The 13,451-nt window shown below is 38.8% G+C and overlaps 1 protein-coding gene across 1 annotated transcript in view; it reads left to right on the top strand.

Annotated features, from left to right (window-relative positions):
• The window catches only part of LOC117298088 (latrophilin-like protein LAT-2), a 65,165-nt gene that overhangs the window by 29,910 nt on the left and 21,804 nt on the right, over positions 1-13,451 (top strand). Inside the window, exons 5-7 of the mRNA XM_033781330.1 lie at positions 4,357-4,419; positions 11,136-11,329; positions 11,788-11,905. Coding sequence (XP_033637221.1) covers positions 4,357-4,419; positions 11,136-11,329; positions 11,788-11,905 — 375 coding nt within the window. The remainder of the gene's footprint in view (positions 1-4,356; positions 4,420-11,135; positions 11,330-11,787; positions 11,906-13,451) is intronic.

The raw sequence follows: 13,451 nt of genomic DNA, 5'->3' as shown, positions 1-13,451 counted from the left end.
CTGGACACCTTTGACAGTTGGTCAAAGACCATTATCTCACTTTGATGCATAAAATAACAAATCCGTCAAACTGTTGACTCAATTGGTCATTGAAGTTGCAATGGAAAATGAAATACAAATTCCAATAATATCAAGAGGTCTTGTGCGCGTATTGCACGAACACCTATACACACCCTTGTTGCACAAATTTGTGTGCTTTCATGTGCATAATAAAATGCTTCAGGCCTGAAAGCTTTTAAAGACAGTGGACACTATTGGGAATTGTCAAATACCAGTCTTCTCACTTGGTGTATCTCAACATATGAATAAAATAACAAACCTGTGAAAATTTGAGCTCGATTGGTCGTCGGAGTTGCGAGATATTAATGAAAGAAAAAAGCACCCTTGTCGCACAAAGTCGTGTGCTTTCAGATGCTTGATTTCGAGACCTCAAGTTCTAAACTTGAGGTCTCGAAATCAAACTGGTGGAAAAGTACCTCTTTCTCGAAAACTACGTCACTTCAGAGGGAGCTGTTTCTCACAATGTGTTATACCCTCAACCTCTCCCCATTACTCGTGAACAAGTGAGGTTTAATGCTGATAATTATTTTGAGTAATTATCAATAGTGTCCACTGCCTTTAATATTTGAGTGAGAAATTACCGCTCAAAAACTACGTTTCTTCAGAGGGAGCCGTTTATCACAATGTTTCATACTATCAACAGCTCTCCATTGCTCGTATACTAAGTTAGTTTTTGTTTTTACTAACAATTATTTTGAGTAACTACCAATTGTGTCGAGTGCCTTTAAGAAAAGGGATATAAAGACAGCACCTGGAGAAGCCAACAATGTTGCCCTACTCCAAACAAGTCTGTGTATAAAACCTTCATCCGCTGATTGCTTAAATAGGATGTCACATATAAATATTGACGAGATGAGACAATGTCTTCGAAGAGAGAGACAAATTTGAACTTTTAAAAATATCACATCCAATGGTATGGAGCATGTATCATTTAATTACCGTGCCCATAAAAATAAATGAATTTAGCTATAGCAGAAATTTAAATCATGTGGAAAGTAGTTGTATCACGTTGTGCTTGGCTAGGGGCAAACATCGTCGATTGTTTTAAAAGCGTGTATAAGCAAATTGCTGAACTGGTCCATTATAGCTTTTTGGGTGATTAAAGGTTCATTCCTGATGTTAGCGGATTTTTTTTTCTTTTCAAAAAGCAATTTCACTGAGTCAGAAAATGTGTTTGAAAACCCTGCAAAACCAGTTTGGTTTCAACGACCCTACGCTAGGTTTATCAGCCATGCTGACAAGCTTCTTCATTGAGTTGGGAGGTTTTGTTTTGCTCCCCCCCCCCCAACAAATTGTTATATTATTCAATTGTGTTGTTAAAGGCAGTGGACACTATTGGTAATTACGCAACGATATAATAGATGTTAAATTTGCATCGGGGATAAAGAATATTAATTTTGTTTTACCCATACACCGATGTGTGTTAGCACTGTATACTCAGTACTTTCCCGAGTCCTGTGAAGAAATATCACAGGCATGTTACTCGGGTGGGATTCGAACCCACGACCCTTGCAATTCTAGAGCAGTGTCTTACCAACTAGACTACCGAGGTTGCCAGGCAGCTCGAATCCTATGTTTTGGCAGCGGGTACCGCAACGATATAATAGATGTTAAATTTGCATCGGGGATAAAGAATATTAATTTTGGTTTTTACCCATACACCGATGTGTGTTAGCACTGTATACTCAGTACTTTCCCGAGTCCTGTGAAAAAATATCACAGGCATGTTACTCGGGTGGGATTCAAACCCACGACCCTTGCAATTCTAGAGCAGTGTCTTACCAACTAGACTACCGAGGTTGCCAGGCAGCTCGAATCCTATGTTTTGGCAGCGGGTACCGCAACGATATAATAGATGTTAAATTTGCATCGGGGATAAAGAATATTAATTTTGGTTTTTACCCATACACCGATGTGTGTTAGCACTGTATACTCAGTACTTTCCCGAGTCCTGTGAAAAAATATCACAGGCATGTTACTCGGGTGGGATTCGAACCCACGACCCTTGCAATTCTAGAGCAGTGTCTTACCAACCAGACCACCGAGGTTGCCCGGCAGCTGGAGGCAGTTCGAATCCTATGTTTTGGCAGCGGGTACTGCAACGATATAATAGATGTTAAATTTACATCGGGATAAAGAATATTAATTTTGGTTTTTGAGAAAGAAGTAATTTCCACAAATTTGATTTCGAGACCTCAAATTTAGAACTTGAGGTCTCGAAATCAACCATCTAAACGCACACAACTTCGTGTGACAAGGGTATTTTTTCTTTCATTATTATCTCGCAACTTCGATGACCGATTGAGCTCAAATTTTCACAGGTTAGTTATTTTATGCATATGTTGAGATACACCAACTGCGAAGGCTAGTCTTTGACAATTACCAATAGTGTCCACTGTCTTTAACATGTCCTGGAAGACGATCAGAGAATACTGGTCGAAACGTTGAGTCGTTAACCACCTTTTATTTTCAGAACCAACACTATTCAGAAGAGATTTACACATGGTACTACCGCAAACCTCACCTGATTCTACTTCTACTATGCACAAATTAAAATCCTTAAATGAACACTTGCCTTGGATCGGTCGAGTTTGTCTTTGAAAAGCGTTTGTAACCGTTTGTTATAAAATGCATATGGTTAGAAAGATGTTGCAAAAGTAGAATACAATGGTCCACACAAACATGCCTCGAAATGGCATGGTTTTCCTTTTACCTCGTCGACTAACACGGTCGGCCAAGTTATGGGAGTCAAATTTTTGACTCCCATAAATGGCACAGTAAAAGGAAAACCACGCAATTTCGAGGCAAATGTGTGTGGATCATTGTATTCTACTTTTACAACATCTTTCCAACCATATGCATTTAAAAAAAAAACCAAAAAACGGTTACAAACGCTTTTTATAGACCAACTCGTCCGATCCAAGGCAACGTGTTCCTTTAATTGATAAAGTTTATAGTCATCTGCCACATAACACTAATTGACATATCCGATTTTCTACAAACTCGAGGCTGGCAGAGTTTTGCCCTGCCCCCTTTTTAACCAAATCTCTTGACCCATGTTGATTGACACCCCTATAGGACGTGTGGCGTAGGATATTATTTGAGCTGACCAGTGTGGTCCTACATATCACTATGTGTTTAAAATAATGGAAATGTTGAAATATATCAGCATGTGCTGACAGCGGCGCTCACTGCACGCAGGGTTTAGTTGTCAGTAGTATAGTGTTAATGACACTGTAAGAAATGTTGCTCTAATGGAGATAATGACGATTAATTATCCTTTATGAAGGATGTGACTACTTCAATCATTGACGACTAACATAACAAGTGTTGTGTGCTTCAGCGGAAGTGATTAATCATTTCAAAGCGTACGCCTCAAAACAGCTACCACGTGCGTCCATGCGGCTTATACAGAACTCGCAAAACGATCGGGCGGGGTGATGAAACACACCCTTCACCCTGCCCGCCCTATAGCGGTTCAGGACCCGCTAGCACGCTCTCGTAGATTGGTAAAACCCAAGCTCTCGTCCCCTACTATAAATACCACAACCTTGGCAATCAACGACTGACGCCGCTTTGTGTGAATATTTCCCGACCGATCAATGGCGAACCAGTAGCTGATCGAGCTTCTATGACGACTGCTCATAAATGTTTTAAGATAAAAGGGTTGAACTTGAGATTACCATCTTAGATTAAGCTCGCGTTTATTTGAATATTTCAGCAAGATTGATTTTAAAAAACAAAGAAGTATTGACTGTGTGGAACAGACGCTATAGAGTGTTGTTGCATGAACTTAATTGTAATTCAGGTGGCATGCAAGGAGTCAAGAAAAAATAGCGGGAAAAACCTTTGCGTTGTTTTCAAATATTGCGTTTTGGACTCGGCAGTTCTGGAAAGTGTACTGGAAAATAAATAAAAGAATCCATTCAATTTTCCACTTGCTACTTGTGATAAATACTAATCATAATATAGAATATTTGTAATGCGCCAAAGTCCACAAAATAAAAGTTCTCAAGGAAAATCAGACAAAGAACAATAATACATGAGCCATATTAAACAAGCTAGTTTTCAAACTAGTCTTAAAAGTATCAACACTAGAAATATTACGAGTTTGAAGTGGTTGTTCTTTCCAGAGAGTGGTTCCAGCATGTGAAATGACCCATCGCCCAATGATGTCCTATTATTAGGAACATGTAAGTGTTGGCAAAATGGGTGTAAGAGCGTCCCTGTGCAGTTTTTTTTAATTACAATTTTATTGAATTTGTTTTTTTTTCCTTGTTGTTTCCCATCATAAAGAGAGGACGTTTCAATGTCTTTGCGAGGATGGCTATTCTGGACAGTTCTGCAATGAAACCTCAGGTATGGAATATATAATTATTTCAATTATTTATCTCACACCATTTATATTACTCGACCACCTGTCTTTTTACATTACTCTTTTTTCCTGTCACTCCATACTTGACAACTTGTTAATTTTGAATTCTATTAAAAAAATCGGCCTTGGGTCATTCCTGTATAACATTTCCTCCAAGTGCATGAATACTATTGCATTAATCATCATTGGAATGGAATTTAATTGTTATTTAACATCTTATTTAATAATGAAATAACAGCCCAGGCTGTCTGTGTTGATGTCTTAATGAAATTATAGCGCGCCGAGACATTTGGCTGATAGTCATTTGTACATTTCCCTTTCTTTGCGTTTACCGCCGTGGTTTGGCACGTGTCTTTTTGGAGACGTGTGTTTACATTTGTTTTTGGTTTAAGTAAAATAATGCTGTAATCTTAAGAGGCATCCTTGGTGACTCCCACATACCCCCCCCCAAAAAAAAAGGGGGGGGGGGGTAAACAAGTAAGAAAGAAAGAAGAACCCAAACTACTAAACAAATGAATAAAAATATATTTAAGTTTAAAACAAAAACATCACCACTAACCGCAAAAAAGGGAAAACAAAGGAAAAATTAAAATAAAATATTAAAAAATATATATATATTATCTACTAATCAAGCACTTTTATCCCAATTCCCAAGGCCAACTATTTTCCGTGAAATTTGGCTACCTGCTATTGCACATGCAAGCGGCTATTTATAGCCCTAAACATTAAAATTTGACAAAAAAAATTGTAATAATCGGCTGGATAATGTATTTTATTTTACACAAACACGCAACCAATTAAGAAGCCCATTGTTTGCAGAACGACATGAGTTATCTGAATATAGAGACAATAGCAAAATGCTGAAGCCGTGCAGCGCCAATGTTTGCATCATCAATCTAATAAATAATAGGATTTTAGACAACAATGGTGCAGACTGATGTACGAGACAACGATTGGACGAAAAGGGCAAGGATTCAGTGTTGGTTCTGAAAACAGCAGATCATATTAGGGAGTTTTCGTTTTCGACGACGGATGGTTCTGCGACGGTTTTCAGCCAAACGTTGTCGTTTTCAGCACAACGAAGATTCATCCCAAGTTAAGTACCGTCGTAGAAATTGAGGGACGACCGTCTTCAAAGCCGACGCATGCGCAGATGGCGCCAAATGTTATCATTACCGTCGCTGAACCATCCGTCGTCGAAAACGAAAACTCCCTATTATTGTGCTACGAAAGACCTGGAATTTCGCCTTTAATTTTCTTTTGCAAAGGGAAGTTCCACTGGAAAATATTAAAACTTTTCAAAGGCAGGCACCAAGGCCAAGACAGGGACATCGGGGGCCAATGCCTCTGTGGCATGTGTGTAATTCGCCGCCTGGTATCATTCATTCAAACAGTATAGACGCTTGTACGGCACCTAAATGTAAGGTACATGTTTGGGGCTACATTTAGGTCCGGGCTACATCTAGGTACATGTTTGGGGCTACATTTAGGTCCGGGCTACATATAGGTACATGTTTGGGGCTACATTTAGGTCCGGGCTACATCTAGGTACATGTTTGGGGCTACATTTAGGTCAGGCTACATTTAGGGCTCGGGCTACATTTAGGTGCCGCACAGACGCTGCTTATTTTGTCAACACAAAATACATTAATTTGTACGTGTGTAAAAGGTGTTTGTATCCGCGAGCTCACAAGTACTACAGAAACTGGGGTCCTCTGTTAAAGTAGTCAGTTTCACATTGTATTAGATTCTTCTTCTGTTTCGAGTGGTGTCCTCGACGAGAGAATCAAAATATTATCATGATCTTAGGGCGTTAAAAATAACACCAGGCTACGAATTTGTTTTGGCGGATATTGGTGATATTTTAACTTTCTGTCCATTGGTGCGTCACCTAGACACCAAAAAGGACAAAAATGAATCAAATTGTGAAACATTGATCACGGTGTAAAGTTTGATTCTGTTTTTGTATGTATAATAATATGACAACACCCATGTTATCAAGTGTAACACCCCAGTTTTGCAGTGTAATAATACTTGCATGCCATACACATACACTACACACAATATTTATCGGAAATTTTTGCGCTTTTACGTTATTAGTGTGATGCCCGATGACGTCATGTTTCAACTCTAGAAGAGTATCATTCAAACAAAATGAAATGTACACCGTTTAAAGGCAGTGGACACTATTGGTAATTACTCAAAATAATTATCATCATAAAACCTTTCTTGATTACGAGTAATGGGGAGAGGTTGATGGTATAAAACATTGTGAGAAACAGCTCCTTCTGAAGTGACGCAGTTTTCGAGAAAGAAGTAATTTTAGACGAATTTGTTTTCGAGACCTCAAGTTTAGAATTTGAGATCTCGAAATCAACCATCAGAAAGCACACAACTTCGTGTGAAAAAGGGTGTTTTTTTCTTTCATTATTATCTCGCAAACTCGATGACCGATTGAGCTCAAATTTTCACAGGTTTGTTATTTTATGCATATGTTGAGATACACCAAATGTGAAGGCTAGTCTTTGACAATTACCAATAGTGTCCACTGCCTTTAATAAAGGCAGTGGACACTATAATTCGAGACCTCAAGTTCTAAATCTGAGGTTTCGAAATCAAACTCGTGAAAAATTACTTCTTTCTCAAAAACTACGGTACTTCAGAGGGAGCCGTTTCTCACAATGTTTTATACCATCAATCTCTCCCCATTACTCGTTACCAAGTGAGGTTTTATGCTAATAATTATTTTTGAGTAATTACCAATAGTGTCCACTGCCTTTAAACTTCAGGTAAAAGATACCCTTTTTACACTTGCTTTCATCAGGACACTTTCTGCGGGAAAAATGGGCATCACACCACAGCATTGAATTTGGCCTTGGATAGCCTCTATAAAGGACACTGCAAGTAGGCTATCGATGCACACAGACGCACAAATTTAAAGGCACATTGCGTCCATTTTTGAGGTTTTCTTTTATAACCCGTTTTTTAATGTTCCGCTGATAAGCAGAAAATCAATTATAACTAGACATTAAGTGTTTGTGAACAAACACGAAGCTGTTCCTTGTTGTTTTGCTTGGATTATGTGCTTCATTGCCCAAGGAATATATAACTGAAAAAAAAAGGTTTCAAAAAAGTTGTGTAGCTCTGGTTATAAGGTTTTACTTCCCGGTTGACCCGTAAGTAAAGGTCAACATGGGCCCACAGCTACCAAAGATTAATCTGCAATGCCAAGGAGTCTATAAAATCGGTTGTGTAGATCTTGATATATAGTCACACTTCCGGTTGACCCAGAAGTAGATGTCAACTTGGGGTCACAGTTTTCCAAAGCTAATATTTATTGCCTAAGAGTCTACAACTGAAATTGAACATTAGCTTTGTACTTTTTTAGATAAGGGTTCACTTCCGGTTGACCCGGAAGTAAAGGTCAACATGGGGTCAAAGTTGTTTCAAACTAATCCTGAATGCCCAAGGAGTCTATAACTGAACCAAAATTGATAATCTGTTGTATAGTTCTTGAGATATGGTCCCACTTCCGGTTGACCAGGAAGTAGGGGTCAACTTGAGGTCACGGTTTTTTAAAGTTAATATTTTATGCCTAAGGAGTTTATAACTGAAAATATTTTGAAAATCTGCTGTATAGTTCTTGAGATATGGTGACACTTCCGGTTGACGCGGAAGTAGAGGTCAACTTGAAGTCACAGTTTTTTCAAATTAATCTCCAACCCCCAAGGAGTCTTTAAAAACAAACAGTTCAAAAGTCGGCCGTGAAGTTCTTGAGATATGATGCTGCAAAGATTTCCTAATTAATATGCATATGAGAATCACTGGTGGTTAATTAATAAATAATTTTAATATGTTTTATGATAGGAATTAAGCTAAACATCCTATAGCTTCCATTTGATATTATTTTACGTGTTTAAAAACACATAATTAATTTGTAGGATACTCCTTTATTTTCCTACTCCTGCCGATAGGGGGCGCTCTTATGAGACATTTCAATTGCACGATTTCTGCACCGTAATGTCTGTATCTGACTCTGTATTTGTATGTGTACGTCGCAGAGACCAAAACTGTCACAAAATGTCAAGCTATAATTTCCCCTATAGAACACGGCCCAGTTTTATGGCTCTTTCTGCTTCAACCAAACTCTGCCCATTTATTATACAACCACCATTCTCCGCTTACTGTGCAGGCGCTGAAATATCTGTACAATTAGTGCAAAGCAAAGATTACATATGATAAGTTTCCCCGCGCACAAGCAAAAATATCCCTGCTAAGCTGTGAAATATGCTTTAAGTAAGCGATAATATCCGCGCTTCTGATGTGTCAATTCTTTGCTTACGCAGTGAAGCAGGGTCAAATTGGACCAGTTTCACAAGATTTCCCCTCATGTACTAACAATCTTTTTTGACTTTACATGTTTGAAGTGTAGGCCTTACCAAACCTACTTACAGGGTAAAATTACATGGTTCTCATGACCACCAAAGTCTGCGCTTACGATCACCATTTTCCGCTTTACTGTGATGTGCAAGCTTGGAAAATAATGTGCGAAATCCCTGCTACAAGCAGTCTATTTCACTTGACGTAAGCGCAGAATTCAATGCTTTTGCAGAGCACTGAATCTTTTTCATTAAGCAAGTTCCCATCATAACTCGACTAGTCGAACCTCAAACCTAACTACGACACTTGTCGAGATAAAATACAGATTCTCAAGATTTGTGCCGCTATGTGCCGCAAAGGCAATATTAATTATGTTTGCGAATGGGTGACTAGTGAATTTTACTACTCGACTAGTCGTACCTCAAACCTAACCACGACACTTGTCGAGATAAAGTACGGATTCTCAAGATTTGTGCCGCTATGCCGTAAGGGCAATATAAATTATGTTGCGAATAGTAGTAAGCAACACAACTGGTTCACCAAACAGGTAGTCGGGACAAATTTTAATTATGTTGCGAATGGGTGTGACTAGTGAAATTTACTACTCGACTATAGTCGCACTTCAAACCTAACTATGACACTTGTCGAGATAAAGTACAGATTCTCAAGATTTGTGCCGCTATGCCGCAAGGGCAATATTAATTATGTTGCGAATAGTAGTAAGCAACACAACTGGTTCACCAAACAGGTAGTCGGGACAAATTTTAATTATGTTGCGAATGGGTGTGACTAGTGAAATTTACTACTCGACTCAGTCGCACTTCAAACCTAACTATGACACTTGTCGAGATAAAGTACAGATTCTCAAGATTTGTGCCGCTATGCCGCAAGGGCAATATTAATTATGTTGCGAATAGCAGTAAGCAACACAACTGGTTCACCAAACAGGTAGTCGGGACAAATTTTGTAGTCGATGTGTGGACACGATTATAACGGAGTAGAGAAAAACAGTAGTCGCGACTCAAATAATAATTTGTAGTCGCGACTTTAACACTAAAGCACACTAGTCTACTTTTGTCACAAGTAAAGCACGGTTTTTCCTGCGAATGCAAATCAAATTTTTAAGTCACTGTTTTCGCAGTGAAAGTTTCGCAGGAGTTGAGCACAATTCGTCAATTGTAGCAAATTTGTTGATGCGAATTGTGAAGTGAAGAACACATTCCCGGCTAAGCTGTAAAATACGCTTAGCGTATAAGCACAGTTCCCTGATTACGTAAGCGCTGCGATTCTTTCCTTTAAAAGCCATTGGCCCAGGACCAAACTACATAATAGCTTTTTAAACACAAAAAGCAGCTTAACCATGCCTCATGTTCAAGTTGTGAATCCAGGTGTTCTGCTCAATTTCTGCAATTTTGTAAAGCAAAATGTTTTGCCTGTTTATTATAAGCAGCTCTATAAAACTGAGCCACTCAACCACCAGAGAAACGTCAGCATAATAAAATCTCTGCTTTTGTATTCCTGTCAAAGAGTTTTTGTTTTGTCATGGTCTAATTTCCGAACGTAACGCGAAATACTGGAATTAGTTTAGGCAAATGGTCCCCGGCGCGAACAAGGTGACTTTACCCGTAAATAATTCCAAATCCCGGGCGGTCTATTTTCGTCGTCCACGCTCGTCGCCTGAAATGAACCCGGTCCACGACGCACCATGCTCAGGCTTGTCAAATTAATTTTGGAAACAAGTTTAGACTTGTGCTAGTCGGTGACCGTAAGAAATCTATGTATATTGAACAAAAAAACGCAATAACACCGGTCGAAAATGGGATAAGGACTAGGTCAAGTTAACAGTTTTACAATTTTGACTATTCAAATCAAGTTTTACGCCGTACCCATGATCTTTGAAAAAACTTCCCCGGAAATACAAGTTTTTTTTTAAATAATTACACTGTTTCTATAAGTTCTGATGCTTTTAAAATGACCAGCAATAAAATATATCTTAATCTAAAGCAGTTTTGGGAAGTGTACAACATGTAATTTAATTTTAATCGAATAAATTATGTTTCGGAAAGCTGGGTTTGTTTACACTTCAAGAGCCATTGTGTTTGTGCACAGACACAAAACGACGGACAGTCGGAACAGCTAATAATTATGGGATCTGCATCGTGATGTAGGCCTATATTTGGTTTGCGGTAATTATAGTGTTACCGCAAACTAAATTTGAAATCAACTACTTTCTTCAACCAAACTTAGAGTCTTACGGAGGCCGTAAAGGGACATTCATTTTTTTTCCGCAATCGAATTTTGTTAATGTTTTATATCGTAGCTCTTCAGCCCCAGACTGAGATCCTTTGTCGAAATGAGCCCCTTGAGATCGACTGTGGCCCGGGTAGGCTGATCCAGGTTGACACGGCATTCTTCTATAGGACCGGGGAAAGTACGGTCTGTGCCGACCCCAATGTCGTGCTCCCCACCGACAACTGTTTCATCCCACAAGGCCTAGACATGTTTCTAATTGAGGTCAGTTTTAATTGTAATAATAGTTTTAACTGGTAATGACCCCGCCCACGTTTCGACCGCAGTGGCGTCTTTCTCAGAAATTACCGGCAGGGCCTATGATTTCATAGAGCTGAAAATATGGCTTAATTATTTTCTGCTCAGCCGAAATGAACATGATACCAGTTACAAATTGTACATAACAAGGTAGTTTTGCTAGAAACCTTCACAATTTTGTTGTACTTAGCATCTCTTTCGTGCTAAAGCAGCTCTATGAAATTGGCTCCTGGTGCACACGGGAAGATTGGGATAAATCGTAGTTGGAATACACACTTTGAGAGACGTCCCTAATTTGGGGGGACAATATTTTATACTCTCCAATGCCCGTTGACAAGTAAAGGCACTGGACACTATAGTGTCCAGTGCCTTTAATAGTCAGTTTTCATTTGAATTAACACTATCGTTCTCTTTCAAATTCCCAGATTGTTAAAAGATGTGATGCACAGAGGAGATGCAGTATCAACGTAACAGAGGAGATCGCCGCTTACGACAACTGCCCCTTGCATAAATACGCAACCATCAAGTACAGTTGTGTTAGAGGTTCGATATATACCACAATGGCAATAACATAAAACATAAAATCTGTTTGGATGTTCCTACAACAAACAAATTAACCTAACTTTAAATGTATGTGTTCAACGTGACGGACGAGATTTCCGCTTACGACAACTTGCCCCTTGCATAAGTACGCAACCACATTTGCATTAGAGGTTCGTATATCACCATGGGAATCAATCAAATAAAACATAAATTCTGTTTGGATGTTCCTACAACAAACAAATTAACCAAACTTTAAATGTATGTGTTCAACGTGACGGACGAGATTTCCGCTTACGACAACTTGCCCCTTGCATAAGTACGCAAACCATATTTGCATTAGAGGTTCGTATATCACCATGGGAATCAATCAAATAAAACATGAATTCTGTTTGGATGTTTAAGAATAAATTTGAGTAAATACCAATAGTGTCCATACAGTGCCTTTTATATTATGTACGTAAATAATTTATCTCGGCATAACAACATTTTTGGAGTGTGATGTTGTCAGCCCAGGATAATTTATCTCGGGTTCTTGACTTAAAATAGGATGTTATCCCAAGATGAATTATATATCAGGTAGTCGACAACCTACGTTCAAGATGTTATTGTCATCCCAAGACATTAAGCATCTCAGGATATCATCACTCACGTTTACGACGCCAACACGAGTCACGTGTACGATGCCATTTTGTTTATACTTGTAAAAGATGTTCTACTTATGTCTTAAATTTGTAATAATATAATTCCTTCCTAGTTTTTATTATCTGTATATTTACCTGTCATTCGACCACTGGTCGCCATGGGAATTTTGTTTTTAAAGAATAAGCAACATTTGAATGAATGAATGAACATCCGTCTCATGATCTGATGTCGGGTGTGGCACATCCAGAGCTCCGTACCATCTTGAAGTCACACTTCATGTTTAATCAGCCTTTTTATGTGGATGATATATGTTTTAAAATTCAGATGTTGAACCTCAGGAGACACAAAGTCGGACCTTTCAATGGCAAAACAGCCCAACCCGCAATAATGTATTTTTTGTAGGGTAATTTTCTTTTCCCAAAGGTATGTATGGATGAAAGTTATCTTCTATCTCTGCAACCTAGTTTTCGAACCCAAAATTTGGTAATGTTGAGTATCTCTGGTGCTCGGTTTCGCTATACGATAACGTTGAAAAGCAATCTGTGAACGCATTCATGAGAACGGGTGTACGATTCTCGACAGCAACGAGCAAGTTACCAAGACATCATTGAGAAAAGTTCACTCTCGAAATTCTTTTGATTTCCCCCAAAACACCATACATGTGATGTTTTGGAACAAATTCCAGCAGATAGCGCTATCAACAAGTACAGTAGCATCGGTCGGTAAGTTTAATTTCGAGAACAAAGACTTCATTGGGCAAAAAAAGATTGTGTTGGTGGTGGGCTGAGGATACAAATTGGATTGCAATTCGGAAGTTGGGTCCAATCCATGAACCCAAAATGGGACTATTTGGAAAGGTGCACCGCCATAACAGGAGCGTCTGAGAGTTGATGAAGGGGTGTAT

This window comes from Asterias rubens, chromosome 12 (genome assembly GCF_902459465.1).
Source record: "Asterias rubens chromosome 12, eAstRub1.3, whole genome shotgun sequence".
NCBI classification, from domain to species: Eukaryota; Metazoa; Echinodermata; class Asteroidea; order Forcipulatida; family Asteriidae; genus Asterias; species Asterias rubens.
Note: the sequence above shows the minus strand (reverse complement) of the source record. Positions and strands in the feature narration are given on the sequence as shown.